The sequence below is a fragment of the Malaclemys terrapin genome, chromosome 1, assembly GCF_027887155.1.
Source record: "Malaclemys terrapin pileata isolate rMalTer1 chromosome 1, rMalTer1.hap1, whole genome shotgun sequence".
Taxonomy (NCBI): Eukaryota; Metazoa; Chordata; order Testudines; family Emydidae; genus Malaclemys; species Malaclemys terrapin.
In genome coordinates, this window is record NC_071505.1 from 116,167,403 (window position 1) to 116,192,577 (window position 25,175).

The 25,175-nt window shown below is 40.5% G+C and overlaps 1 protein-coding gene across 7 annotated transcripts in view; it reads left to right on the forward strand.

Moving 5' to 3' along the window:
• The window catches only part of PLEKHA5 (pleckstrin homology domain containing A5), a 274,187-nt gene that overhangs the window by 100,376 nt on the left and 148,636 nt on the right, over positions 1 to 25,175 (forward strand). The window contains exon 1 of one of the 7 annotated variants that reach the window (XM_054036302.1): positions 18,817 to 18,908. The exons of the other annotated variants lie outside the window; for them this stretch is intronic. Within the exon in view, the coding sequence (XP_053892277.1) occupies positions 18,889 to 18,908 (20 nt within the window). The 5' untranslated portion in view covers positions 18,817 to 18,888. Of the gene's footprint in view, positions 1 to 18,816; positions 18,909 to 25,175 lie in introns of those variants that run through there. 7 annotated transcript variants of the gene reach the window in all.

Consider the following 25,175-nt stretch of genomic DNA (forward strand, 5'->3'; position numbering starts at 1 on the left):
GCCACTCTGACAGTTATTGGAGCCTGGGAGGAAAAGTGTTCAGCATCCACCACTTGTTGAATCAAGGAAGATTTTGTTACCAACCTTACACATCAAGCTGGGTCTGATGAACTTTGTCAAGGCCATTGACAAAACACAAGCAGCTTTCAAGTACCTCCGTGGAAAATTTCCAAGGTTAAGTGAAGCTAAGATGAAGGAAGGTGTCTTTGTTGGTCCTCAGATTCGTGAACTTCTTCGAGATGATGCAATTGACCATGCACTGCATGGCAAGGAAAAGACGGCATGAAAAGCCTTCCAGTTAGTGGCAATAAATTTTCTGGGAAACAACAAGGCAGACAACTACAGGTTGTTGGTGGCAAACCTCCTCAAGGCATACAAAAGCCTTGGTTGCAACATGTCACTAAAGATACATTTTTTGCACTCTCATCTAGATTTTTTTCCCACCGAACTGCGGAGCAGTGAGCGACGAGCACGGCAAGCGATTTCACCAGGACATTGCAACAATGGAGAAATGCTATCAGGGCAAATGGAGCCCATCAGTGCTTGCAGACTATTGCTGGACAGTGACAAGAGATGCTCCATTTAATGAATACAAGAGACAAGCCAAGAAGCGCTGAGTAGACACTGAATAGGACTAAGCTATGTACATGATAGTTTTTTGCCTTTTGTTTCATAATAAATTTTATTTAGATAACCCTTTTGCTGATTTTTAAAGTGTTACATAAAGAGGACAGGTGAAATATTATCACGTAAAGCAACCATAAACACATGAAAAGACCTAGGTTTACAATTTATGATTAAAACTCTACTATCTACACAATATACATAGACATAAAATGTAAAAACTTAAATATCTTAGAAACAGTAGCCAATCAGTTGTTTTAATTGTCATATTTGAATTCAGCACATCCAAATACATAATAAATAGCACATTTTATCTCTGAAGCAGACGACTTCTCAAAAATTGTAGACCAGTGTAACCAAAGGGGTTGAAGTTTCTGAGACCCGAGTACAGGTGAGAAATAGACGTAAGCAAAGAATTTCAGCAAGTTTCTATACATTTTAGTCTTAGCGAATTTTTACTTTTTTTTGTTTACCATTTCTGTTCTTACTCAGTCTACTTGATAGCACTTAAATCTATGACATTTGTTAAATATACTATAAAACAGTTCAGTTCATTGATTGAAATTAGGTGTTTAACCCCAGTTAAGGTAATAAGGTTTGGAGCTGCAAACGTAAATTCTGTAAGTGTTCAGCAAGAGATCTGATGCTACAGGCTGATGGTTTGGGGGAAATTTGGGACTGGAGAGGTGTTGGGTCACCTAGCAAAAAGTAACTGGATGGTGGAAGCCAGGGTGTGACCTGCATGATTGTGTGCTGGCTGTTGGTGTCAGCTATGTGAACCATGGCAACATAGCATTGAAGGTACCCAGATTTGCAGGGCAGGTGGTGACAGTGTCTTACTGGTGTGGGTTGAACCCCAAAGCGTTCTCTGTCTCATTAGCCATTGTTAAGGCTACGATTTAGTCGTGGGTAACTTTAGTAAAAGTCATGGACAGGTCACAGGCAATAAACAAAAATTCATGGACCCGTGACCTGTCCATGACTTGTACTATATACACCTGACTAAATCTTGGGTATTCTCGGGGGGGCTCCAGGGATGCAGCTGCTGCTCTGGGGTGGCTGCCAGTGCTTGGGGTGGTGGTGGTGTGGCTGGCCCTGGGACGGCCCGGACTGCTCTGGGGGCCCTGGGTTCAGTTGTACCTGCTGGCTGCAGAAGTCATGGAGGTCCCGGAAAATCATGGCATCCATGACCTCCATAACAGACTCGAAGCCTTAGCCATTGCCTATATTTACACTCATTCACAGGTTTAATACAGATTTGAATGATTGCTCCCTTTGCATCTTGTACCTTCAGATAAAATAGAGCATGTATATGGATTCTAGAGCAGCATATGAGCATAACATAGCCATGCTCATATATATCAACAAAGTCCCCTGTCTTTGTAGAACTAACATGTGAATAATTGAAGTTCAATCAGTACTCAGTGGAAACAAATACTACATGGAGATTTCTAAGGTGTAAAGTAACTTTTTAATTATCTATGTGTTATTAAACAGCTGTCTTGCTAATGAGAAATTTGAGCCAAGAAGTTAATTTTCATTGTTGGTCTAAATGTAAATGTGTGTTTGTTTAAATTTTGTTTGGGAGTTGGTTTGTATCTTTTTCCCTAGAGAAAATAGTCTAAGAAATCTCAGGCTGTCATACCCTAAGCTTAGAAGGAAAATGTACTCTTTTCAGAGTTCATTTTCTGCAACAGTTAATGGTCTTTTCATCCCTGAGGTCCAATACTTCAGAAAGGCTTCTGATTTCTATCTCAACAAAGCAAAGACCTATTTCTTTAGGATCTGTCATGCTGAGACTGTCAGAATAAGTGTTTTAGTGCCTTCCTAGTACTTTATATAATATAAAGGTTATATAAATAGCCTATATTTATTGTAGGGACCAATTCAGTTACCTTTGGTGAAATATGGCAGCTGTTGAACAGCACAGAAGCACAAGAGTTTAGGGCAGGAAATATATAAATAGAAACTCCAGGGGGAGGTGGTGTAGGTAGTCATCACACCAGATGGAATTTGTCTAGAAGTTAAATCTCCTCATCTGCTGAAAAATACCCCCATTGAACCATTCTCGGGGCATGGATCGATAAAGAAGAGTGCCATCTACTGAATCACCAATACCACTTCCTGCATTCATACAGTCCAGGAACAGCAAAAATGAATGGTTGCTTTTAAGAGTGTGAAGTCAGCTTTTGTCAAATTTAATTTTTGTACCGTCCTGCTAAGCAGGGAATTGAGCCCTTATCTCCCAAGTCACCAGCCAGCACCTTAACTGCTGGACCATACTTCCTGTCTGATTGTTCCTTAGCACTTCTTTCATTTCTTACAGCATGCATCTGTTTTTGTTCTATTGAAATCACTAGGTATAGCCCCGAATTCCTATTTAATGTCGTGCAAGGACAAAGTATATTTTCTGAAATAGAGAAAAATGGATACTAGTTTAGAATTTGTTTAACTGCATTCAATACATACATTTTATCTTTGGTTGCAAAAAGAAATATCTACTATGGAGCTCTGTTTGACCAGAATAAAATAATCAAGAAATGAATACTGTATTATCTTAATTACATTATTAACTGAATTGATTGAGGAAAGAGGTCACCTGTGAAAAACTGTTGTGTTGAAATGGTTAGGAATTTCACTACAACCCTATTTTCACATGTACAAGTTTCTGAAAATCTTGTGGAGCTAAAACTCTGTGCTTTGTCTCACTAGTAGTTCACAAAATGTCTGACTAAAGTAACCCCAGTCTTTGTACATATTAGGGAAATATAGGATTTTTCTGTGGGTTCGAGTCTTGGAAATAGTATTTATGATTCCAGAGCACTTGATAATTGCTGTCATTAATTTTCTTCCTGTTCCCCAAAGTGAAGCACTCCAAAAATCAAAAACTCTGAAATAACCTTTGCATAGCATAGAAAAATCAGTAATCAGATCCGAAGCCTTCTACTAAGATAATTTTAGCAGAAATTAAGAAAATTTGTGTACCATGATATCCCCCAGGATTTTACTGTGAATTGTGGTCTGTTTTTTGCAAGACTGGTGTCAAAAGTATCTAATTTTCCACTGCTATTCTTTATGTGAAGAGGAATTTGTCCTGCTCTTAGTTGTGACTGTTCCTACCAATATTTTGCAGAGGTTTCCTGGTCAATTGGATTTTTAATTATCACAGAGGGTTAGGAACTCTGCATTACTCATTTAAGAGACCATCTCTTCAGCAGCACTGTATGTTGTAATACGCAGGGGCATTCATGCAATACAATACAAGGTGTTGCTGCAAACAAGCATCTAAGTGCAATTGCTGCTTACAAGCAACATTTCCCCTCGGGACGCCTTCCCTACCATGAATTGTCCACTTGGTAACAGCAACATAGCTGCTGCATAAGAGCAACGTTTGTGAAGTTGTGACATCATATGCAGGGACAGAGATTGGGGAGGGGCATGTAGGGGCGTTGACCCCCTTCCTCCCCTCCCAACTACATCTTTCCACTTCCTTCCTGACCCTAGCCCAGTGGTTCTCAAACTTTTGTACTGGTGACCCCTTTCACATAGTTAGCCTCTGAATGCGACCACCCCCTAATACATTAAAAACACTTTGTAATATATTCAACACCATTATAAATGCTGGAGGCAAAGCGCGGTTTGGGATGGAGGCTGACAGCTCGCAACCCCCCATGTGATAACCTCGTGATCCCCTGAGGGGTCTCGACCCCCAGTTTGAGAACCCCTGCCCTAACCCTTCAGCGCAGCTACAGGGCGCATAGCTCCATTCCACTTGTCCAGCCTCACAAGCCTGTGTAGAGCAGGGGCAGGCAACCTATGGCACGCGTGCTGAGGCGGAACACGAACTGATTTTCAGTGGCACTCAGACTGTCTGGGTCCTGGCCACCGGTCCGGCGGGCTCTGCATTTTAATTGAATTTTAAATGAAGCTTCTTAAACATTTTAAAAATCTTATTTACTTTACATACATCAGTAGTTTAGTTATATATTATAGACTTATAGAAAGAGACCTAAAAACATTAAAATGTATTACTGGCACATGAAACCTTAAATTAGAGTGAATAAATGAAGACTCGGCACATCACTTCTGAAAGGTTGCCGACCCCTGGCATGGAGGTTTGGAGAAGGATTTTTGTGGGGCGGGGACGATTGGGTTGGGGGAGCAGCAGGAGTGCAACTAGGAGGTTTCCACTTCCCTTCCTCAGTGTCCAGCTTGCAGGCAGTGTGTGTGTGGGGAGGGTTGCTATTTTGCGGTGAGGAATATTACTCACTAAGCTTTGTCCCCTACATCTTGGTTGCTGGTGGCAAGATGAAGGTGTGCTGTTTTGCACTGACCTGTCCCTTCTCTCCCCCCCCAGTCTCTGCTGTCCATGCTAGAAGCCCCCACATCCATTGCGGGCTGCGCACTGTGCCCCAGCCTGCCATCCTCTGCCAGAGTGGAGTGTGAAGCTGCGAGCGTGAGCATCCTCAGCCAGTCCCCCATAACCTCACTAGTTAGTCTGTTGTAGTTAGGAAGCTTTTCCTAGTCTCTGACTATAATCTTTCTTGCTGAAAATTAAGGTGATTTCTTCTCCTACTCTTGGTGGACATGGAGAACAATTGATCCTTGTCCTTTATGACAAACTTTTACATATTTAAAGACTTCTCTAGACTAAACACGTTAACTTTTTCAGTCATTTCTCATAAGTCATGTTTTTAAAATCTTATCTTTCTTGTTTCTCTTCTGAACTCTCCAATTTGTCCAAGTTGTTAAAGTGTGGTGGCTGAAACTGGACACAGGACTTAGGCTGAGCCCTCATCTGTGCTGAGTAGAGCAGAATAGTTACTTCCTGTGTCTTCTATACATGCCAGTTAATATATCGGAGAATGTTTGCCTTTTTCGCAACAGCATCACATTGTTGACTCAATATGATGAGCGCTGACAGTGTTTTTGGTATAAAACGGAGGAAAAAATCCTGCTCAGTGGAACTCCTGTGTTCGTCTGATAGTGGGTGCCATCTCCACATGTGGTATTTTGTGAAATTTTTAGTTTCAATATTAAATTAGTTTTATTTGATTTCTGTTAAATTGCTGACATAGAGATTAAAAAAATGTATTTGAGGAAGTTACTGCTATATAGGGTTAATAAATCAGGCATCTTGTTTGTGGCACCGTCTACACTGGTGCTTTACAGCGCTGTAACTTGCTGTGCTCAGGGGGGTGTTTTTTCACACCCCGAGTGAGAAAGTTGCAGCGCTGTAAAGCGCCAGTGTAGCCATAGCCTAAGTGAAGAAATTTGCCCTTTGTTTTCTTTTTTTTTTTTTTTTTTTTCTTTTAATTTCATTGAATTTAGTTTTATTGATTTCAGAGTAATTCTATAATTTGGCAAGGTTGTTTTGAATTCTAATCCTGTCCTCCCAAATTTCTGCAACCCTTCCCAACTTGGTGTCATCTGCAGATTTTAAAAGCATACTCTCCACTCCATTATCCAAATCATGAATGAAAATATTGAATAGTACTGGACCCGGGACTGACCCCTGTGAAACCCCACTAGATGTGTGTTCCTAGTGTGAGAGTGAACCATTGATAACTACTCTGATTATGGTCTTTCAATCAGTTGTGCATCCACCAAGCTAATTATATCTAGACTGCGTTTCCCTAGTTTGCTTTTGAGAATGTCATGTTGGGATTAGGCTGTAACCCTATCAAAGAAGAAAATTAGGTTGGCTTGGCATGATTTGTTCTTGATAAATCCATGCTGGCTATTCTTTGTAACCCTATTGTCCTGTAAGTGCTTATTAATTGATTGTTTAATAATTTGTTCCAGTATCTTTCCAGGTATTGAAAATAAAAATATAAAACAATACATGTCTGACACCTCAGAGATCCTCCAGCAAAACCAAAACACAAAACTTGACATGACTGATATTTCTGTGGTGGTAACTGTGTATTTAAAAAAAAAATCACTACCCACAAACACATTACAAAAAGTCGTCCTTCAGAATCCACCAAAAGGACAAAAAGACATAATCCCAATTTTTAAAAAAAACTTGAGTCACTGCTACATCCTTCAAATTAGGAATGATTAAATTGGCAGGAATAAAGTCATTTCCCAGGTAAATTTACAATTTTGTCTACTTATTCAAAAAGCCTATAATAAATGAAATAGTTGTAACTAGGATGATAGAATGTCAAGAATAACACAGTTCTCCTTTAGTTTGATAATTCTACTCTGCTAGTTTCTATTAATTTGTTTTCAAATTGTCAGCTACTTGTTCTCCATTCTTTAGGGTACATAAGTCTAATTTATTATAGGTAGGGCCCTACCAAATTCGTGGTCCATTTTGGTCAATTTCACGGACATAGGATTTCAAAAATAGTAAATTTGATTTCAGATATTTACATCAGAAATTTCATGGTGTTGTAACTGTAGGGGTTCTGATTAAAAGAGGGTTGGGGCGGGGGGTTGCAGTATTGCCACCCTTACTTCTCCACTGCTGCTGGAGGCAGCAATGCCTTCAGAGTTGGTCGGGCGGAGAGTGGCAGCAGTTGTCTCGGAGCCCAGCTCTGAAGACAGCGCTGCTAGCAGCAGCGCAGAAGTAAGGGTGGCAATACTGCGATCCCCCCATAATAATCTCATGACCCTCCTGCCGCTTTTGGGTCAGGACCCCCAATTTGAGAAATGCTGGTCTCCCCCATGATACCTATAGTATAGGGTAAAAGTACACAAAAGACCACATTTCATGTCTGCAACACGTTTTTCACAGCCGTGAATTTGGAAGGGCCCTAATAGGTCTTTATAAGCAAGGATGATTTGTGCTTCCACTGAGAATGTTTTAACTCTTGTATTTCATATAACGAGAGGTCCAGTATCCAGTTTTTGTAGGCAGTGCCTATAGTTTAGTTTGCCTAATGCTTTCCATTGTAAGACTGTTTTGAGTTGCTTCTAACTTTGCTGCACTTCAACTGTTCAGGTTGAAATTTTCCATGCTTGCTGTCTGCCTCTTGCTTAATTTTGTATGTCAGTTTCACTGAAAATGTAGGGGTGTGTGTGTGTGTGTGTGTGTTTATGTATGTACATAAAATAGAGAGCGAGAGAGAGAGAGCTGTTTCTTTGGAGAGCTCTAACACGTCTGTACTTTTGGAGCATGAACTTGAAATTTAGAGGAAAGCCCTGTTGTCAGAGGTGTCTTCTACTTTTCCCCCAACTATCACCCAGTTTTGGCTTAGTCATAAACCTCTGAAAATTGCAGCTTGCACATGCTCAGTAGAGCTGGTTAGAAACTTGCTGCTTAAATATACAGACATACCAACTCCACTGAGCATGCTTCCATCCCCCAATGAACTGCTTAGGTGGTAAGAGCTAGAGATTCAGATGGAGAGTACAACAGTAGCAGTTAGCCTCCACCTCTTTTGGCCTATGAGACGACGGACTGGATAGGGAGCCAGGAGATCATGTGTGTTAGTCTCTGCTCTATTCTGTTCACTTCACAACTGTTGGAAGCTGGCAAGTAGCTTTCATCCATTTTTACAAATACAATAACTGAGAAATACCAGAAAATGTCTTCTGGCAAAGCTGGGAATGGAACTCCAAGTTTCTAGTATGACAAGGCTTATCACCTTAGCTACTTAGCCTTTCAGAATGAAAGTGTTAAATCTATGGTCATCACTGTGCTGTTTGTGACCACTACATCACATTCCTATCTAGATCCAGATAGGGTGACAAGATATCCCAATTTTATAGGGACAGTCCTGATTTTGAGGTCTTTTTCTTATATAGGCTCCTATTACCCCCTACCCGCTGTCCCGATTTTTCACACTTGCTGTCTGGTCACCCTAGATCCAGATATAGAACCCAGGACCCCTAATACCCTGCATTCCTTTGTCTAACAAATGAGCTGTTCCCCACTAGTGGCTGGCTACTTAGGGTATGTCTATACTACCCGCCGGATCAGCAGGTAGTGATCGCTCTATCGGGGATCGATTTATTGCGTCTACACTAGATGCAATAAATCAATCCCCGATGGCTCTGCTGTAGACTCCAGAACTCCTCCACGGTGAGAGGCGGAAGCAGAGTCGACGGGGGAGTGGCGGCTGTCGATCCCGCGCTGCAAGGACAGGAAGTAAGTAATTTTAAGTCGATCTAAGATATGTCGACTTCAGCTACGCTATTCTCGTAGCTGAAGTTGCGTATCTTAGATTGATTCCCCTTCTCTCACCCCCTTCCCCCAGTGTAGACCAGGCCTTAGAGACTTAACAGCCTACTATCTCAGTCAGTTACCCCTTTGTTAGTGTTAGAGCTCTGTTATAGATCTAAGTGGCCAAGGTTCCACTTCATGCTGGGTGTCACTATGGTTACATGTGGTGGAATCTGTGGGTTTTTTTTTTCCCCTTTGGTTTATGAAAAACCTAGGAAACTGCATACACACAATACATTAAAAGAACAGTCATTGCAAAGTCAAATATTTAGAAGTTAAGAAATACCACATTAAGGTTTCCCATGCCTTGTGTATGTTTTATGATATTTAGTTGTGTGGCCGCCTTAATTGTAGCATTTTCTAACTTGAGCATTTTACTTTGAAACCTTTATCATTCTAGTATCATAGGTATTTGTGCGCAGTGGATTGGTATTAACCAAGTATTATGGAAAAAAAGTTGAAGACCGTTAGGCTCAAATTTGGTTCAAAAGTGGCAAAACACTAATTTAAGATCTAGCTTGTAAATACTTTACATGGGTAACTTTTTTAAAAAGTTAATATAAAAAGTAGACCTATAACTTGCAGTAGACTGCTACACTAATAACAGACTATTTGCAAATAGTATTATTCAATGCTCCTTGCTTTTTAGAGTATTTTGAATTTAGCGAGTTTCTGTGATGTCTCAAGGCTGCAAAGGATTTCATTGTCACATTAGCTGAACAAACACATAGTAAGAGTGCCTACTAGGGTGACCAGACGTCCCGATTTTATCGGGACTGTCCCGATATTTGCTTTTGTCCCGCTGGACAAAGAAGAAATTTTCCCTTCCGCTCCGGTGCTCGGGCCCCCTCCCGCCCCGGCTCCGCCCCCTCCTTCCCCCATTGGCTCCCTCCCCAAATCCCCACCCTGGCCCCGCCTCTTCCCCAGCATTCCTCCTCCCTCCCAGGCTTGCAGCATGGCGGCGCAAGCCTGGAGGGAGGGGGTGGCGGCGGCGGTGCCTGGATCCTGGAGCTGGTGAGTCAGCTCCAGCACCCGGGCACCGGGCGGGCAAAGGGGGGCGGGCAAGGGAGGGAGACAGGGGGGCTCAGCTGTGAGCCCCCCCGCCGTGCCAGAGGGCTTCTGCCCGGGCTGCTGCACCCGGGGTCGGGAGCGCAGCCTGAAGGCTGCTCCAGCCCTGCAGCCCGCGGGGCAGCGCGGTGGGTCCGGTTGGTCCGGTCGGGGGGCAGCGCGGAGCGGGCAGGGGCCAGGTGGGCGGCGCGGGGGCCTGGGCCGAATCTCTGCTGCTGCCGGGGAGCCCCGCGTCTCTCCCTCCTGCTCACGGCTGCAGCTCCTTCCCGGCGGGACGCGCCCCCGGCCTGCCCCACTCACATGCGGCGCGCGTCCAGCTGCTCCTTCCCTGCGGGAGGGAGACTAGGCGCGGGGGACACGCGCTGCATGTGCCCGGGGCAGTGGGAGGCGCGTCCCGCCAGGAAGGAGCCACAGCCGCGAGCGGGAGGGAGAGGCGCGGGGTTCCTTGGCAGCAGTGGGGATTCGGCCCCTGCCGCCCCCCCCGGCTCCTGCCCGCTCTGCGCTGCCCCCGCCCAGACCCACTGCGCCCCGCATATGCCCGTGGCGGGCCAGGGGGCGGGAGGCTCCGCGGGGACTCCCGCATATGCCCGGGCCGGGCCGGGGGCGGGAGGCTCCGCGGGGACTCGGGGAGGGCAGCGTGCGGGGCCTGCTAATGCCCCAGGCCCCTTAAAACTTTTTTTTTTGCTCTGTCCCCACCCCCTTTTTGGCTCCGCCCCCGTCCCGATATTTTATAGTGGTAATCTGGTCACCCCAGTGCCTACCCTGAAGAGCTTACAATCTAAATGGACAAGATAGACAAATGGCGGGGAGGGAAACCGGTGCGGAAAGGTGCTCAATGTCTTCTTACTCCGACTAGTATCCTAGCCACTGGAACACACTGCTTCTAAATGTACAAAAGGTTTGTATCTTTATCCTTTAAAACTTAAGCTGTAGGAAGGAAACTGGCATCTTAAAACAGCGAGAAACATTTTTATATTACATACACGTTTCAGTACAAGTAAACATGAGATTGCCAGTTGACAGTTATTAAATATATTAGCAAGTAATTGTGATGCCCTTTCTTATTCTGGAGGTGACAAAATGACCTGTTTGTATTTGTTTCCGGTGAAGTATTTGAGAACTCCTACATATAACAGCAACTTTGAGTGCTTACTTCATGTGGGATTTTTTTTTAAGAGCATAGAATCATAGGGTTGGAAGAGCTCTCAGGAGGTCACCTAATCCAACCCCCTGCAGGACCAATCCCCAGACAAATTTTTACCTCAGTTCCCTAAATGGCTCCCTCAAGGATTGTACTCACAACCCTGGGTTTAGCAGGCCAATGCTCAAACCACTGAGCTATCCCTTCCCCTTGCCCATAAAGCCACTTGTATGGTTAGGATGATTTTATTTATTAGTTGGTTCTAGGTGTTCATTGTTTTAATAATAGACAAAGCTATCTGAGGAACTTACAAGTTGAAGAGGAGCAGAGGCTTCTTTATAATAGCTCAAGGATCTGGGGATTGATAGCATTACAGGGAAAAAAAGGACATCAAATCCCAAATAATACATGGTAAATGGATTTTTTTTAAATAAATAATAAATATTTAAGAGTAAGGAAAGAAGTCAGGTTAGTGATTCATGGGGCTACAGAAAAATCCTAACCTAAAACTTCTGAGAGGTTCCAGCCAAAATCCTGACAGTTAGAACGTTCTTCTGTGCTATGTTATGTATAGACAATTTCATGTTCTTGTAAAATTATAGTATACCTATCAAATTGTAATAGATTTAAATGTTTTTTTGAAACAAGTACAGAATTAGTTTTTCAATTGGTACTTTATAGTCGATACATTAGTCTACTGCCTGCAGAAACAAACATTTAGAGGCTTTAAGGTTTTTGGTTTTTTTTAAGATTAGATGTACTGAGCTGTACCACGTCTGAATTGGTCCAGTCAGGCCTACAGAAAATGCTTTTCTTACATACAATATAAAGGATTTAGCGCAAGGTCCTGAACATGGGAATATGGTGTCTTCCTTTCATGTATCGGGGGGGAAGGGAGGGGAGAATTAAATGTATTGGGGGGGAGGATCCACAAAGGTTCTTGCTTAGATGTTAAAAAAATCTTTGAAAAAGTCATGTCTCTTACGTTCCACTTAATTCTGGGCCAACCTTTTTCATGTTGTTCTTCAGCTTGTACAGTAACTCCTCACTTAAAGTTGTCCCGGTTAAGGTTGTTATGTTGCTGATCAATTAGGGAACATGCTCATTTAAAGTTGTGCAATGCTTCCTTCGAATGTCATTTGGCAGCCGCCTGCTTTGTCCCCTGCTTGCAGGAAGAGCAGCCCGTTGCAGCTAGCTGGTGGGGGCTTGTAACCAGGGTTGACCGGCAGCCCCCCATCAGCTCCCCACTCCCCTAAATTCCCTGTGCTGCAGCCGCCCAGCAGGCTAGCAATCAGCAGTTCAGCTGTCCCTGCCCCCACTGCCATGTGCTGCTCCTGCCTTGGAGCTGCTCCCCAAGCCAACTGCTTGCTGTGAAGGGGGAGGGGACTAATGTCAGGGTGTCCTCCTCCCCCCTGCTCCTGCACCCCACTTACCCCTTCTCCATATAGAGCAGGGAGGGGACATGGACAGAGAACAGAGAGCGCTTGGGACAGCAGCTGCTGTCTGGACTTCCTGATCCACTTAAAAAGACAATGCACTTAAGAGTGGGTCAGCTTACTTAAAGGGGCAGTATGCATATCTCTCTCTCTCTCTCTCTCTCTCTCTCCCACACACACACAAGGTGTGTGTCTGTCTCTGTCTGCTATGCTTTCTCCCCTCCCCTCCATTCCTGCTGCCTTAGTGTGAGAGGCTATGTTAACAACTGTTAACCCTGGAGGGCTCAGCCCGAGTGCTAGTTTATTCCCTGGGAAATATCCCACCCTTTTCCACCCTCTAACTTCACCACCTCAACCAAGCTTCACAATCATAGCTGTGAACAGTATTAAATTGTTTGTTTAAAACTTCTACTGCGTATATATCTATATAATATATAGTTTTGTCTGGTGAAAAAAATTCCCTAGAACCTCCCCCCCCCCCCCATTTACATTAATTCTTATGGGGAAATTGGATTCGCTTAACATCGTTTCGCTTAAAGTTGCATTTTTCAGGAACATAAATACAACGTTAAGCGAGGAGTTACTGTACCTAATATATAACCATACTCCTCCGGAATACTCAGTCAAGCCATAGACTTGATCCAGTCTTACCACTCTCCTTACTGAATATCAAGGCAACTAGAACTGACATACACTGTGACTTTGATGAATGTGGGTTTGTGCCAACAGTTTATTTTGTTGAAAAGTTTAATTTGGAATTTCTGGTTTGAATAATCCCACACTCAACCAAAACTCTTTTCATATGGTTTTTCACTCTATATGGCACAATTATACCAAAAGACTTGCAAGAAAGGGTGAATCTGCCAGTGCTTTTCATCAGCTCTTTGATCTTTGTTTGCTTGTTGATGAGGAAATTTTCCCTTTAAAACTGGTACTGACTTTGTGATGTTGGGCACTTCTGTTGCTTTACTTTATTCTTCTGTTGTGACAATCTCAAATGTAAATATACTGTTAATTCTCTCGCAGTTAAGTGTAATGCTTTTAGATTACTATTAGTCTTGATGGGTTGAGCAGCTGTCACATTCCTAGGCCTTTTTAAAGATTGAGCTCAGTGATCCTCAGCTTTTTAATTTTTGATGCTTTTCTAAACGATGAATTAGTTGCATCATCAAGTTAAACAACACATGAGCGTCACAAATATAAACAAGAAAAGAAAAATGTCACATACACAATATAATTTTTAGCAATCCTTTTAGGTATAGTAAGCCACTAACTATTTTTGAGTAATATTGTCAGTCATAAACCCAATATAGTTAATTTAAAAGAGATTTGAATATTCTTATCTGAAAAAAACAAACAAACCCTGAACTCTTTTGACTCAGCCTGCATTATGGTAGTTTCAAATCATCCTTCTGAAGCTTCTGGCACAGATACTGTCAGAGAATGCCAAGCAAGGTGGACTAATGGTCTGCTGGTTTTGAATCTGAAAATTCACAAGATAAGCACTTTGTCCTGTGAATTATTGATGATCAGTTTTTAAAACATAAATTTACAATTGATATTTCCAAGCCTACTAGTTGTGGTGGCCACATTGTTGCAAGTTTACTTAATGTGACAGTCCTAATTTGAAATTGTAGATCAGGGGTCGGCAACCTTTCAGAAAGTCGTGTGCCGAGTCTTCATTTATTCACTCTAATTTAAGTATTCATGTGCCAATAATACATTTTAACGTTTTTAGAAGGTCTCTCTCTGTAAGTCTATATTATATAACTAAACTATTGTTGTAGTAAAGTAAACAAGGTTTTTAAAATGTTTAAGAGGCTTCATTTAAAATTAAATTAAAATGCAGAGCCCCCTGGACTGGTGGCCAGGACCCGGGCAGTGTGAGTGCCACTGAAAATTAGCTCGCCTGCTGCCTTTGGCACGTGTGCCGTAGGTTGCCTACCCCTGTTGTAGATCATATTCAAATCTGGTTTCAGTACTAGATTAGAAAGAAAAAGATGCATTTCACTGTGTAATATACAGATCTTTCTCTGACCTTTTTATGATTCATTTGATAAAAGGCTGGATGTCAGGTGAATAGTCACATGGATTTAAACAGGACTGCTTTTCAGAGAGGCTTTGCAGGATCAAATCCTTCTTTATATAAGGAACAGGATGAGTTCTGTTGAAAAGAAGTTAAACAGTAGTGATTCCTCAGAACGATACTTTATAAGCAACAGTGAAGCATGCATAATTGCATTACATTATCTCCTCATGGAGTATGGATTAAGCTTTTTTCCACCACTTGGGGGGAGCAGAAGCCTGTGATGGAGAAGTAATGGGCGCACTTTTGTCTCCTGCCTCACGATTGTCCTTGGTTCTGAGCAGCAAGAGACTGTGGAGGCTTTGCTATTCGCATTTGCCTGAAAACCTATTTTGTGGTGAAATAAAACACTTAGAAAATCAATTAAGTTTCATGATTGCTTCTTGAAAAGACAGCCGCAGTCCATATTTATGGTTGGATTAAAAGTCATGAAGGATGCTTTAGAAAAGGAAGGGAGGGAAATAGCTCATATGTTTGTGTTACTCTGAAGAGTAGATCGTGGCTTCTGGAGTCATAAGTAGGAACCTTAAAAAAAAAAACCACAAAAAACACCCTTCTGTTTCCTACTCAACAGCTGTAGTTGATGGCAAGCTATCTTTCTATGACTGCAGTGTTAGATTTACCATCAGTGCTGAGGGGGTCTGTAGCTTCTCTGTTTGTCTTGTTGAATGTAAATGCAATAGGTTATATAAAAAATGAATAGCCAGCTAGTCACTGATTTAGCTGCAGAGATTTGAAAATCCCCTCCTCAAATCTTACTCCTTGTCTCATTTTTTCCTATGTATTTAACTTAAAAATGGTTTATAACTTTCACCAGAGGTGAAGGGAGAACCCAGTTTCATTCCCGTTTTCCTCAGATGACATTTCCCCTTCCCTTTAACTACATCTTTCTACTTTTGTCTCTCTGTACTTTGCTATGAAAATAATGTAATACTGCAGTTAAAAGCTCTGGAAACTGAAGTCCTGCATTTATCTATAGAAGTGGCAAACTGGTATATGTAGCATTTGTGTAAGCTTCCCAGGCATTGTCTGCATTCTAGCCTCATCATGGGGTAAGATGTCTTTGTGCCCATTCAGTGCTAACCTCAGCATGGATGGCAATCAGCAAGGATGTCAGTAGGCAGCTTCTAAAGTGGATCTCCAGCCTATGTGCTGTTTTAGGGCAGAATACCAGCAGGGATAGGCTTCTCCTTTACAAGAGTTCCCCAGTTCTGCTCACTCATCTTCTGAATTCCTTAAATTATTGTGGTCACAACATTCAATTTCTTTAAGCACTTTGATAATCTGTATTAATTTAGCATTTTTGGTGGAGGGAGTAGTGTTAGTGAGGTGGCTTGTTTATTTCTCTGCCCTCTTAGGACTGCTCTCTCTCCTACAGCAGCATGGGGGTATTTCTTTATGGCAGATGGGTAGACCATTTAAAAAAATAAATAAATAAAAAAGCTTTTACTTAAAAAATAAATAAATAAAATAAATAAATAAATAAATAAAACTTCTATTCTTATCAGATGCTTTGTAAGGGAGTCCCTATCTTGCAATAGGACCTTGTGGTATCCACATCTTCCCAGACCAGGAAGTTGTCCTTACTCTGGATCTGAAGGGAAGTTAGGACAGGCAGGGAGCATACTCAGAAACAAATCTCAGCAATTCTATCAAATGCAAATCAGCAATCCAAGGCTTTATCTATACTGGCAAATTACGTAGTCTTTGAACGTTTATTAACTAATGACATAAAATTACATTAAATACAATTTAACACTCTGTATTGAAAAGGCTGTTGTGTGTTAACATCATGCTAGCTGGTGGTGGGTTAACATAGGTTATCTCCACCCACCCATGTGAGCTTTTTAGGGTATGTCTACACTTCAAATGCTACAGCGGTGCAGCTTGTGGCACTTCAGTGTAGACACTACCTATGCTGATGGGAGGGATTCTCCCATTGATGTAGGTAATCCACCTCCTTGAGAGGTGGTAGCTAGTTTGACAAAAGAATTCTTCCATCAACCTACTGCTGTCTACACTGAAGATTAAGTCAGCTTAAGTACACTACTTAAGGGTGTGGATTTTTCACATCCCTGAGCAATAGAGCTAAGTAGACTTAATTTTCTTGGGTAGACCAGGCCTCAGAAGAGACTTTTGTAAGTTGCTGATAAGCTTTTTTTTTTCTTTTTTTTCCCTAATATAGGACTTTTCCTTTGGGAATATTCATGGTCCCAAAAGTTCATCAGTTTGGGTAAGCTTCAGATACTGGTGCAAAGACTATAACATAGTTAGCTCTGTCACACACCCCAATCCTGGAATTGCTTCAAGATGATCTGACCAATGGAAGTATTGATATGTATACTGAAGGGCCATAACTAGGCCATTTTCAGCATGTTAGGAATTACATTGACAAAATCCTACTGAACTCATAAAGATTCTTCAGAGTGGCAGATAGAATTAGCTCACCTCCACATATTACCCTTAAGTACATAGGATGCCCATCCCCCGAGTAACTTCAGTAAAACCTTTGAAAGAGGTGCTCTTTTGCTGCCTGTCTTAAAAGTAGTGACCTAATTGCACTGGTGTCTGTATGAAAAAATATGTAAGGCTACTGTATGGTTTTCTGTTCTTCACAAAATACTACATGATAGATACAGGTAGTAGTTTATTTGGGGGTAGGAAAGTGGATCCTACCTGTCAGTAGCTCATGAGTGCAAAATGTCACACTTTTCTGTAGTTGCTCATTGCTCTTTGTCCTGCGGAATTTTATCCCCTGATGACATGACATGATGCTAATAGAATTTCCTTGTCAGAGCTATATGTATGCTTGACTGAAGAACAGAATAATTATTTTCTATTATGTGGAAATGCTTTCTTTATATTATATGACCCTTCTTGAATCAGCAGAGCGAGATCTTCAAAATCCATTGGAAGAATAGGGATTGATGGCTCAAAGGTATGATCGTTACGTTTTAGCATTAATCATTAACTGTCATGTTACATTTTTATCATATAGAACTAACGGTTAGGCTAAAGTTTTGCTTCAGCTTTGGAAGCTAACTCAATTGGCAAGTTTTTCAGAAACGGGAAGCTAGTCCTTGTCGGTGACTAAATATCCTTACATAAAGAAGAGATGTATTTACTTAAAAGTAGAAAACCGTAAGAGTATTACCGTGATGGGCCATGCTGGTCTGGTTGCGGACTGAGCCCAGGGAGGGTTGCTGAAAAGGACACCAGCTGAGGGTACCGAGAGGGCCCCGGCTGGGTGGTCAAAGAAGGCAGTGCCTCGGGGGAGAAGCCTTCGTGCTGTGGCTCCATCCCAGAGACAAAAAAAACCTTTGCGTACCCTGGAAGGTGGGACAGTTTGCGCAGCTCGGCCAGAGGGCTGAGCTGCCGAAGACCAGCCGAGAGAGCTAGCAGCCGGGCGGTGTGTGCGCTCTTGCGAGAGGCAGGTGCCACCCTGATCAAAGACCAAAAAAGAAAAACAGGCTCTCACCTAACAGAGAGAAAGGGGGACATCCACAAGAGGTGGGTGCCTCCGTGGGAAACAACTATTTGCAGGCACTATTGGCCAGAGAAAAGGGAGCGCTCGTGAGAGGTGGGTGCTGACCCCATTACAGAGTAATGATTTGTTTTATAGTAATTGCTATTAGTGATTTGACATCTTCAATCTCTTTTAAAATTATGTACTTTCAGGAGTGATTTCTTTTTATAGAAAAGTCTAAAATCTGTTGGTGTATTTTGATTAAAAATTTCAGACCTTTATTGCCTCGTTTTGTGGGGAAAATGGAATATGAATCACTGCTTACTGCAATATACAAAACATAGTTACTGTATTCAGTGAGTTTCTTCCTCTGCATCCCTAAGTACAGGATGAAATTTCAAAATGAGTCTGTATTTTATGAGCAATTCAAGCTGCATATAGAAACCCAGTCTCATAAGTGAAAGTAAAGTAAAAGATTTGCTGTTTGTGTAACATAATTTGACACTGTTTTTTAAAGTAATTGGACTTCAGTATTTTGCCCCTGCAAGCTGTAATGTTTAAAATCTATACTCTTGGTTTCAGTTTTTGTTGAAAATAGCTTTTATTGCTCAATACGTCTTGTTTCATAACACTTATTGGTAACAATTTCTTATTGGAGAGAACTGAGTTAGTGATTTGGAGCTGCAATAACATTAGAGAAGCAGGGTGACATCACTCTGGTATCAGTTTTCTAGTGAGGCTTGGAACCCTGACAGCTAGAGGATGGTTTTTTCGCCGTGTCAGGGCTGTGCAGTGCTCATTGGGGAGCAGCTTCAAAGACAAAAAAAGCTGTGCCTCACATCGTTTCCAAGTGTTGTTTTTGTTGTTTGTGTGTTAAGCTTTTGGTAGAGAATGAATTTCCCTGAAGACTGGTGAGTAATTCTTGTGTTTTGTATACATTTCATCAGCTAATGACTGTGATGGGCTTTTCTTGCTTTCTTGGGGAAAAAACAAGTTTTGCTTTGTATGAATTTGGATATATAATGAATTTGAGGTGCCTTAGAGAGTGTATAATCTACATTAGAAGTTAAAAGTTGAGAACTCAGTTTGAACTTGAAACAATAGCTACTTATTTCAGATTGCTATCAGTACGTGTATATAGCTTGAAGAGTTAGCATTTTTAAATATAACTTCAATATTACTTTTTTTTACCTTTACTATATATCTTTTTTAATGAACTGCTACTAGAGGAAACTTGCATACTGCATGTAAAGTGATTTAAATGACTACTACCAAAATCATTTATATGAAAACCACAGCCACCCAGAGTGCTTGTCTGTGGTTTTAATATTTTCATAGATATAATATACAATGCATAATTACTGCTGTTAAGTTCTATAGCTCATTGTGAGTTTTCAAGCATTGTTTTAAATTAGTGTGCAACAATGGGAATACCTCAAAATAAGTAGCTTCAGGTGTATCACAGAACATAATAAAAGTAGTGCTAGGAACTGACCGTATAACACACATTACATATGCTGAAGTAGGAGTGTTTGGGACAAATATACAGAACGGAAGAGGAAAATCTGATCCATTCTCAAATAAGCTATATCAATGGAGACTGCAACCTTGTACTTTGAGCTGTGAAACCTGTCATAAAGTGAACCATGTTGTATTGTATGGCAAACTCTGCATGTTTGTTTGCAGCTTTTCAGGCATGAGATATCTGAAGTATATTTAACAAATTCCTACATCATACAAACGGATTTTTTTCTTATTACAAAGGTAACATAGGATGTCTCGCTTTCATTTTCCAGGCACTGGACAAAACCCTTGAAGGGAAGCCTTCTAATGGTAGCTTGCTGTCAACACTTTACATTCCAAAAACCCTCGAGCAGATTCAAATATTAAGAAAATTATTTTAAAAACCTGTTAAGCGTTCTCTTTTTAAGGACAGGAAATTCTACATAAATACATGAACAGGTATATTTTATGAAAAACAGCCTGCATATTTATCACAATAAGGATATCAAGTCTTGATGGATAAATAAACCTAAACCCATCTAATACAATTTTCTGGAGTTCCTAGAGAGTAATGAAACTAATCTTTGTAGATGTTAGATTCCAGCAAAGTAGTAAGTTCAGGATCAAATATGTATGGTCAAAATCAGTTCTTTATGTAGCTAGATGAATGTAATATTCTTAGCTTTCAGAAGCTGACTCTGTTCATGTGTGCCATCACTGACTCACTGTTTCTGGTATAATACTTGGTGATACTGTATTGTTATAGAATTAGTATCGGGTTAGTGATGATATAATTTGACTGGTTGCTATTGCAGCAACCTTTTTTGTAGTTCTAGTTTTCACTTGCGGTGAATTTACAGCCAGATGATAATTAATTTAAAAAATAATTAATTGAAGGAAATATGTAATTTCTTTAATACACCGATACAAATATATGCATTTGTAATCTTTTTTGTTAAGCGTTCTAGAATGAGTTTAAATGTTCCTGCTGCATGTTTTTTATATCTGTTTATCTTTTTAATTTGGTAATCCACTGGATTATTCTATTGCTGATTGGTTTCTGCCCAATAAACCCTATAAATATTTCCATATTAGAGGTGCTGCTTAAATGTTATAGCAGATGAAGTGGGGCGGGGGAGTGAAATTTAGTATCAGTTTGGTGTAGATATCAAGTTTTGTATAAAGTGGTAAGAGGATAGCAAATAATTATTTTAAATCATTGAAGGATCATAAGGTCAATTTTCACACAAGTCAGATGCAAAAACAAAGCAATGTTCCCAGTGCTAAGCTAACTGGATATCAGGGCACTGGATGTGTCTCTCTTCTCCCCCTTCTCACCCCACCCCCACCCCCCTTTGTATTTTGCATGCATGTCAGTTGTGCTTTTATTTACAAGAGCAAAGAGACCGGTTTTCCTCTTAAATTAGAAAAGATAATGTTGCTCTAATTTCTAGTAAAAGAAAAGCAACTGAAATGATGAGAAAAGGCTTTCTTAAACAGTTATTATGCAGGACTAATGGTATCACACAATGTGAATGTGAAATTTAAGGTTTCTATTAACCTGCTAAGTGAGAGTCACTTGTCTTGGGTTTGTTCTTGAATCTGAGTCAGGGCATGGGGGGACTGGGATTTAATGATCCAGCCATTTTATTTCTACCACCTACAGTAGTAACAGCCTTGTTCACGAGGAAAAAAAGATGCAATATATATGTGGGCTCTGAAAAACAACTACTAAACTATTTAATAAGTCTGAGCAAATGCTTTTAAATAATCTTCTGAAATCTAACTTGATTGAAACACCCTGATATTTTTAATGTAATACTCTGAACTGAGGGGTGAAAACATTATCACTGCTGGAATTGTTTCTGGGAATGTTAAAGGATTAAAATAGTGTACTTCACTTGATAAATGACTTTTAAAGTATTCTTAGTGATTTTAAGTTTTATGTGATTTAATTGAACCTGTTGTGGTATCAGCATGACTCTTTCATGAGGAATGTGTTTCATCTTCTGTTGAAACCACTATTGCATTAAAATAATTTGATCCCTGTTGAAATCATGTGCTTCACGAACACAGTGCAGAGTGTGGAAGCATGATAGAACTTGTAGATAATCAGAGATGTGAACACTTGATGGGATTTTTGATTTCCTCTCTACTTGCATACAGAACCAAGTTTCATCTGTAGCCATGTTCACAAGAAAGAACTTTGTGCGCACGCAAGCAGATCTAAGTAGTTCTGAGTTTATTTGATAGTGTGGGTTTTAATTTTCCTGTATTGAAATACCAACATGAATTTTTCATACCTTGATACCGTGGGCAAAGTAAAAACAAGTAAAATTTCTTGATCTTGCAAAAGTAAGTGCACGCATTCTTTGGAGCTGAGCAAATAAAAGTTTCTTAAAATGTTTCTATTTGCTAAAATATATTTAGGCAAGTGAAGCTCCCAATTTGGTACAGAGATTTTTTTTTCTCCAGCTTTTACTTTTATCACTACATGTGTTTTTATTTTCTGTTTGTTAAAAATTGAGATGACATCTCAGCAGTAAATTTATTTTGTGCATAATTTATTAGTGTTAGTCTTCTGGAAACTACTTTTTACTTTGTTACCCAAAACATTTATTTTCGTGAAATACATACATACAGAAATGTTAAGTTTCGTTTTAATGTAACATCAACAAAGTCCTCAAATATCACTGATTTATATTGCTCATATGTACGGACAATACTGATAGGTTTTGTTCAGGTTAAAAATATTCTAAGCCAAAGAGATTTTTTTTTCTTATTACAGGCAATCTACAAAGAATTTTAAGTTGGGCTTGTGCTGCTGTTCTGCTTTAAAATACATAAAGGTAGCCTGAATTTTTAAATGTATTTTAATTTTTTTATTTAGTGATATTTTTAAGGAAAAATAAAACTGTCAAGCTCGTTCTTCCTTGGTTATGTTGGAAGACCTGTGAGAGGTCTCTGGAACATTTCGTTGTGAGCTCCAATGCTTTAATTAGAATACTGAGGATGTTGGGTCTTCATTAAAGATGCCATTTCTCCAAAATGTTACTTTACCATTGTGCTAACAAACAAAACGTGCTTTTAAGCAGTCTCATTGAAAATGCCTTTGTCAGTTGCTCAACTTTCACTCTTTTTACTTTTGTGATATTAACATTTTGCTAGTTCTTAAATCGTGAAAGCCCAACAAGACCTAAATTCCTAATGATAAAAAGCACAAAAGAAACCACTTTAAATAACAAAACAAAAAATCCTTTCAGACCTTCTTTATGCATCACAGAAGCAAGAGGGGGGAACAAACCCATTTTTTTCAGGTCACCTTTATGCATGAATTTTGTGACTAAATTATAAAAAATTTCAGGCCTTTCTTTATACATCAAATAAATGTAAAATGGCACAAGTCCAGTGTTTTCTTCCCTTTCCAGATAATCTTTTAAAGGTTTACAATCAGAAGATTAGTTTTCCCATTGGTGTTGGAGACCTTTGGATGGGACAAAAAAGTAAGAGCATTATCAGTAACCATAAATAGATGCTGATCGTGAGTGGAGGGATAGATTGCAGGTTTGTTTTTTGAAGTTTGCTGCTATTTATGGTGCTTTAATACTGGTTGCATTGTCACAGTCCTAACAGGATGGTAAGAAATTGTTTCCAAAAGCAGCACTAAGACTTATTTTCTTACAACTTCCCACTATTGGTAGCAGTAGCATAGATGCGGCTGTAGGCAGCTGCCAGTATTTTAAACATCGTATCACATGACTGATCAGAGCAGGTCTGTACAAGCCAGAGGTTAAAATGCCAGCAACTGCGTAGGTCTGGTCTGTAGTAGTAACACTCCCCTTATTGTTGCTGCCTACTCCCCTTATTGTTGCTGCCTTGTAGTGCCTGGAATCCCAGTGATACCAAGAGTTGTTTCTTACCAAAGAAATTTAATAAGGTGATTGGGAAGCACTGCAACAACAACTAAAAGTTGGACTGCATGACATCAGTAGACTTGAAGGATGCCTATTTCCATATCCCAGTTCAGCAGTCTCACAGATGCTTTCTAAACTTTGCTCTGGGAGCACTACCAATACAGGCCCTTTGGTTTAGCAGTGGGACAGTGAATGTTTACAGAAGTTTTAGTAGACATTCTTCAAGAGCAGCCTAACATCGGTTCTTCCCAAAGAATACTTCTGCAATCTGGAAGAAAAAACGGAGGCAAGGAGGTCTTCATTTTTGTGTCCCTAGGGAAAGTTAGTGATTCAGAAATCTTTTCCATCTGTGCATGTTTTCTAGTGGTGAAATGAGTAATGCAACATATGGTAAACTGTAGTTAATTTTTCCTGTTGCAAGCGAGTTACTAATTGCTTAGATCTCTAATAAAACCAGTTTTGACAAAACTTAAAACTAGTTTTAACAAAATGTATGTAGTTCTTTAAGAATTTAGCAAGAATTAAGCTTCCAAACATGTGGGAATGCAGCAACCAGGTCACTACCATGCTTTTGTTTTCTAAAACGTATGCACTTTGACAGATACAGACTCTAAGTGGTCCACACTATCGAAGTTTCCTTTTATCCCTGTTACCTTACTGCTTTATTACATCCATAAAGAAAGCTCTGCTATTATGTAAGTGACTTCATACTGAAGGCTTGTCTAAGCTGGGATGTTTTGTACATACGTAGTTAACACCAGAACAAACCGCTAGTGTAGATGTGCTGTTCTACCATAAGTGACTTCACCAGTATGATACTAAGACCTTGTCTACACAGGGAGAAGTTGACAAGCACAGTAATTCCAGATTGCCCATTCCTCTATAGCTGCGATGATATAATTTATCTATTCTAAAGTAACCCCCATGTGGACACTGTGTTCTTGAATAAGTGATTTTATTCTGAAATAATTACTCAAAATAAAGTAAGTATTCTGGAATAAACTAACTTTTTAAAAATTTCTGAATAGTGTGCTCACATAGGGGAGTTATTTTGGACTAGCTTTTATTTGTAATGAGGTCCACAGATCCATGATGTTGAGTTTCTGCTCTATGCAGCCTTTAAGGCAGACCAAACTTGTCAATTAGTAGCAGGAGAGATTGGCCCCAGTTCTGAGAAACTGCCAGTACAAGTATCATCTGCCTCTTGAGCTGCAGGCAGGCAGACTGTCTCTTCCCTGCTGCAGAGCAAAATTTAAAGAAAGGGGTGGGGGGGAGTCTTCCCTGAGGAAGAGGAGAAATCAGGGCATGCAGACAGCCATCCTAGATCTTCTGAGAATGGGAGCAATAGATCCTGTCCCTTGCCACAGAGGAAACAAGGCCTTTACTCCATATAGTTCCTAGAAAAAAAAAATCAGAAGGCTATAGAATAGTTCTCTACTGCAAATATCCCAACAGATTCGTGAAGAAATCAAAACTCAAGGCGGAGACCTTAAAATTCACACTAGCTGCCATTAGTGAAAGGGACTGCATAACATCAGTAGACTTGAAGGATGCCTATCTCCATCCCAGTTCAGCAATCTCACAGATGCTTTCTAAGCTTTGCTCTGGGAGCACAACAGTACCAATTCAGGTCCTTTGGTTTAGCAACAAGACTGCTAAGTGTTTACAAAAGTTTTGGTAGTGTTTAATAGCAGCCCTCAGACATGAGGACATCTGTGTCTACCCTTTCCTATGTGACCCTCTTATCCAAAGCATCATCCA